General features: G+C 33.0%; 1 protein-coding gene across 4 annotated transcripts in view; it reads left to right on the plus strand.

Moving 5' to 3' along the window:
* The window catches only part of LOC106754536 (pectin acetylesterase 5), a 17,802-nt gene extending 13,098 nt beyond the window's left edge, over positions 1 to 4,704 (plus strand). For 2 of the 4 annotated variants that reach the window (XM_014636553.2, XM_022777986.1), the window contains 7 exons: positions 1,954 to 2,078; positions 2,380 to 2,440; positions 2,584 to 2,637; positions 2,764 to 2,841; positions 2,927 to 3,032; positions 3,218 to 3,363; positions 4,169 to 4,704. In XM_014636553.2, the coding sequence (XP_014492039.2) occupies positions 1,954 to 2,078; positions 2,380 to 2,440; positions 2,584 to 2,637; positions 2,764 to 2,841; positions 2,927 to 3,032; positions 3,218 to 3,363; positions 4,169 to 4,279 (681 nt within the window). In that variant the 3' untranslated portion in view covers positions 4,280 to 4,704. The remainder of the gene's footprint in view (positions 1 to 1,953; positions 2,079 to 2,379; positions 2,441 to 2,583; positions 2,638 to 2,763; positions 2,842 to 2,926; positions 3,033 to 3,217; positions 3,364 to 4,168) is intronic. The other 2 variants (XM_014636552.2, XM_022777985.1) reach the window with 2 other exon arrangements.
* Positions 4,705 to 6,061: the final 1,357 nt, after the last annotated feature.

Raw genomic sequence — 6,061 nt, forward strand, 5'->3', positions numbered from 1 at the left:
ACTCTCTCTCCCTTCTAACAAACTCACCCTCTCTCCTCTAACTGATTTCCCCTCTACCCGCCACTAACTTTCTCTTCTTTTATTCCTCCTCATATGCACTTTTAATTGTCTAACATTACCCTCCTCCCCAAGATCAACCTTGTCCTCAAGGTTGAAGTCAGGGAACTGCTGTATTAAATTTAAAATAAAAATTTAAACTAAAAATTAAAATAAAAAAGTTTAAAATATTAAATTTTTTGTATTATATTTATTTGAAATATGTAAATTTGCAATAGTTTTGTAACTTAAATCATTAATACTTATAAGTTAAGTTTTAATTATTAATTATAATATAGTAATTCAAGATGTAAAGGTAATAATTGTATTAATTTATTCAATTAGAGACATTAGTTAATCAATCAAAAACTTAGAAAGCATTTATATGATTAAATGGGTTGTAAATATATATATATATATATATATATATATATACACACACACACACACACACAACAAGATGTAAAGATTTTCAACTCATTTTGTTAGGTGGGCCTATGGGCTGGGCCAAAACAGGCCGACCTAACCCATTTTTCCATCCCGACATTGAAGTTGTGCAATTCTCATCTGGCATTGTCATTTCCGAATGCTTCAAACTTTTTGACCAAGACTAGTATAATTGACTGTTGCCCCAACTTTAGTGCTATGAATCCTAATTTAAATCTTCTTCTAGTAGAGGGAGTGATTGAAAGACCTCGGAAGATATCATGGATGACTAAGCAGACTTAATTACCTCATTGTCACTTGACCAAATATCACATGTGTAATTAGTGTGGTTAGCCAATTCCTAAAGGTCTCATGTGATAGTCATTGGGATGCTGTTGAACACATCCTTCAATACATTTAGAATGCACCAAGTTGCGATTTACATGCAGATGAAGGCAATTCCAAAATTGTTTGTTATTTTTTCTAGTTTTGATTGGGTAGGATTACTATAACATAGGAGGTCCACTTCTGGATATTGTCTTCTCATTGGTGGTGACTTGATTTCTTATAGGAGCAAGGGGCATAAAATTGTTGCTAAATCCAATGCTTAAGTTGAGTACTAGGCCAGGGAGCAACTGCAGGCGAGATTAAAATTTGGAGATACACAGGAGACTCAAATAATATATGACAATGAAGCTGCCATTCACATTGTATCAAACCAAGTCTTTCATGAGCCAACAAAACACAGAAATTTATCGTCATTTTTGTGGGAGAGAAGGTGCTCTTTGGAGAGGTCATTACTAGCTTTGTCAAGTCCATTGACCAACAAGTAGACATGCTCACTAAATCCCTGAAGAGCTATCGTATTGACCACAGCTGTAACAAGCTTTACTCATGACATATATGCTCCAATTTAAGGGGACTGTAAAAATATAATTTGATCTTAGTAATTAGGGATATATGTATAGGTGATAATTAGGGATATTATCCATTATTAGGTTTCCCTATACTATACTTTGGATGATTGTAAATACAAAATTTACATGTGTGATTAAGCACACAATTCACAACAATGAAAAAACCCTTTAATAAACTTTTTGTTAGTTTATATTGAATAACGTTTTCTTTATTCTAATTATTGCTTGAGTTGGTTAACATAAGAAAGTGGTTGTCCTTTATTGTAAATGAACTTCTGTAATAAGCACAAATATTTTCCATATTCTCTTAAATGAACTTGAGCAATAATAAGAGGGGATAACATGATAGATTAAAGCTTTGCTTTTCAATTTGAACAAGTGCAGTTTCAAGTGTGAAAGGAATTACTGTGTTAGTTCTTGTCTTTTGACATGAATGTTATTCAAATAGGCAGTATTATTTCCCTCCAAACTCCGAATTATATGCTTTTGATATATTGGACTGTGTATGAATTATGATGGATTAGCCTTGAATTAAAACTTGTTAGCATTTGATGATAGAAGATTACTTCTGTAGGCGTTGCTCTCAGGATGCTCTGCTGGAGGGTTAGCAGCTCTTATACACTGTGACAACTTCCAACAATTACTTCCAAAAGAAGCCACTGTTAAGTGCCTTTCTGATGCAGGCTTCTTCCTAGATGAGTAGGTTTCTCTCAGCATGCACATTTTTGTGTCATGATAGTCTCTAGTAATTGTAAACTAAAAGTTACTGAAACACCTTTTATTTTGTCACGCTTTTGGTGATCTCTGAATGATACTTCCTGAGCAAAAAAAAGTTTTGAATAGTAATGGACCAGAGTTTCATTAACTGCTGTTGAGATTTGAAAAACCGCACTACTGGTACATTGAGTTCTAATTACCTGTACATGGCATGCTCACCATCTCCCATGATATGTGTTACTACGTAAAATAATTAGTATAATCTTTATTACACAAATTTCAGGAAGGATATTAGTGGAAACAGTACAATGAGATCCTTCTATCATGATGTTACCCAGCTGCAGGTGTGGTTGCTTATATAGTTCTAGCACTATTTCTTTTAGGAACTACGCTTATACTTATCTGTTAAGTATATTGGTATAAATAAAGAAAAGTACAATGTGATTTTTTCTCTTAATTATATAATAATCGCAAATCTCGTTGTCAGGGTCTTGCAAAAAGTTTGCACAAAGATTGCATTGATAAAATGGAACCATATAAGGCAGGTTTTTAGTTTTTTATTATACTTTGTTGCCTCAGCCTTTGGTATGATCTGTACCTGTAAAGTTTGATCGGTTGGTCATATCTTTCAACTAAAAGAACAACCAAATGTATATTTGTAATGCAGTGTCTCTTTCCACAAGAAATTGTTAAAAACATAAAGACTCCACTGTTCCTTGTTCATCCAGCTTATGATTTCTGGCAGGTAAGATCCCTTAGCATGCAGGTTTCATTGTTAACATCTTTTTAAAAAAAGTTCTCACATTTGATACAAGTTAAAATGTATTTAGATACGCAATATCTTGGTGCCTCAAGGCTCAGATCCCCTTGGTCACTGGCAAAGCTGCAGACGGAATATTCGCAATTGTAATGCTAACATGATTGATAAACTTGATGGTAAGTAAACACTATCACTACCATATAGTTTCTGGATATTTTGTTGAAGTCTTGGTTTACTAATTTATGTAAGCCTTCAATTGGATTAGATTTGGAATAGCACATGCTGATTAATGATAATCTAACCTGGAACATTATAATAGCCACTCCAAGGCATGGATAACGTGGGAAACTATGATTGTCAGGTTACCGTGGATCTCTGCTCAAGACTTTGAATGAATTCCAACAACGAAAGGAGATTGGAATGTTTATAAATTCCTGCTTTATCCATTGCCAAACTGAGATGGAAGTAACGTGGCATTCATCCAACTCTCCTAAAATAAATGATAAGGTAATCATAGTTTTGGAATCTCACATATGCTGTGTAGATAAAATAAGTTATATAAATACTCATGACATGGAATTCACTCAATTATCCTGAAATAAATGATAAGGTAGGCCTAGTTTTGTTACATCAGGAAGGTCATACAATGGGAAATTTGCTTTTTGAACGTTAACACTAATATAGAATCACAACGTGGTTCTGACATTTTAAGTGCCAAACTTAATGAGCTACTCCTTTGGATTAGCTTCTTTATCCACATCTCTCCATTAAAATGTGAAGGTCCTTACTTGTTCAACAATCGATACTAGATTCAGGCGCTGATGCAGTGACTATAGTTTCATTTAACACTATAGTTGAGACAAACAATGCATTACTTTTTGATAAAGGCTTAGCTGTTAGCATTAGCACATATAATCCGTTGAAATTGATCCGTATTGGGGATTTGACAACTTTTATGTTAATTGTCGTCAGAGTCAAACAAAATCTTCCTCTTTTGCCGAGGCCTGGGATCTGTAACCGGACCATAGGCAAAGTAATATAATGTTTTGAAATATAAAGTGAAGTGAAGTAGTAAAATAACAAAAGCTTAATTTCACATTTTCTGTTTATATGTATGTATAAGCATTATGTAGTTATTTTATCTGAAACTGAAAGATGTGTCCTCCCCTTTCCCTCTAAACTCACACTTCTATACATTAAAAAGAAACTTCAGCAAACTACGTCCTAGTCTGGTTTACTTTACATTATACTAGTTTAGTTTTTGTCATACTGTTCCTTTTGCTATCCTTCACTGTTTTTATCCCTGGAGCAGACAATTGCTGAATCTGTTGGTGATTGGTACTTTGATCGAGAAGCTGTAAAGCGTATTGATTGCGCTTCTTTTCCGTGCAATCCCACTTGCCACAATATGGATTTCACTTGAATACAAAACAAAACTTGGCTCCATTTTAATGCCAAATTTATCTCGGATCTTCGTTGCTTGAAGTTCATGAAGAAATATACTCCCATTTACGCTCTTTCTTGAGACTGTGCTGGGGAGTTAATCTTGTTCACTCTTGCGTGATACGTGTTCTACAGTCTATAGATATTATGCCATGCAGCATGAAGTTTCCCCTTGACCAAGTAACTCCTCTCCGTCGTTATATAACCATTGTATCATTTTTTTTTGTCAGTATCTTTAAGTTTTTAAATTTTATTATTATCTGTAATATACTTTTTGGATCAAGATTTTTGTAATACCTTAATTCTAACCGTAGTGTTTTAGTTAGCTGTCTTTTCTCAGATTGCCACATTCGTCAACAATGATGTAATGAGTCTTCCTGTTTTGGGGTCAATAAAACTAAATTCTTTCATTAAAAAAAAAAAAGCATTACAGTTTTGAATGGGATAGCTCCGCAGAACATAAATATTAAGGAAGGAATGACAAAATTGCTGATGGATCATATACTCTCTTTTATTCAGTTAAAAAAACAGTATGGATTTGTGAATGTGGTAGAGACAACTGTACAATGTTGCAGAACCCATCATTTACTCTCTTTTATTCACTTAAAAACCAGTATGGATTTATGGGCTCTATACTGGATATGCATAAGTGAAGAAACCAAAGATGTACTCTCGTGTATCTATTAATTTTATAAAATCTGATAATTTATATATTATAGATTGAATTTGTGTGAAGTTTTTAACACATTTTTTTTTTAAGTTAAGACTTAGAGATCTCAAACAAAAAATTAAATATTTATATCGATGATATATGAAATAATAAACTTAATAAATAATAAAATTTGTTAAAATAGATTTTAACATAAAGTTATAAAAATAATTTTAAGTTTAACTTAATTTAATAAAATTAACTTGCAATTTCAGTTTGCATTCATTATGTAACATTGAGTCTTAATAATACAAAACTATTAAAATAAAATATTACATATATAATAATATTATCACTATATGAATATAAACTTAAAAAAAATGTAAGAGATCTATTTCTGTTGATTCATTTGAAACGGTTGAAAAGAACGTCTTTTTAAATTTAAATCATTTAGATAATCACGCAAAAGAGAAAGCAACACAAAGACACATAACATACATATAACCATTCATCCTAAACATGCAATAGACTTAGACTTGACCATTCGGATATACAATGAAGTCGAGCTATAACATGTTCTGCTGCTCTTTGTGTGATGAAACAACTAACAACCATTAAAGTTATCACACAAAGTTAATCCTTTAACATGTCCTTTGCGAGATGAAGAAAGGCCCTCAGACTAGGACCATAATGGGTTATGCACTTGTGTGGTGGAACAACTAACAACTATTAAAGCTACCACACAAGGTTAGTCCGTACCGTATGCCATACTAGAAGCATTTAGACTAAGACTTCTTGCTACTCTCACCACATGACTCATTATTCTCTACTTGAGCATGAATGGTCATTAGAGTGTCAGGATAACCTATCAGAACTAAGCTTCTTACATTCATAATGACAACCCATGAAACTACCAATAAGGAATTCCTCCTTGGAACTCTTTTCCAACACCTTTCATTCACATATAAATTCTCATATAACACTACTAGAGAACAACTGAATCAATAAACATTCATCACAGAACCTTAAACATCCATTGAAATTCACAACAACAACTAAAAAAAACCTTAAGGAGGTAGAGGGAATTGGCGCTAAGGCGCCCAAAAGCTAGAG

This window comes from Vigna radiata, unplaced genomic scaffold, assembly GCF_000741045.1.
Source record: "Vigna radiata var. radiata cultivar VC1973A unplaced genomic scaffold, Vradiata_ver6 scaffold_111, whole genome shotgun sequence".
NCBI classification, from domain to species: Eukaryota; Viridiplantae; Streptophyta; class Magnoliopsida; order Fabales; family Fabaceae; genus Vigna; species Vigna radiata.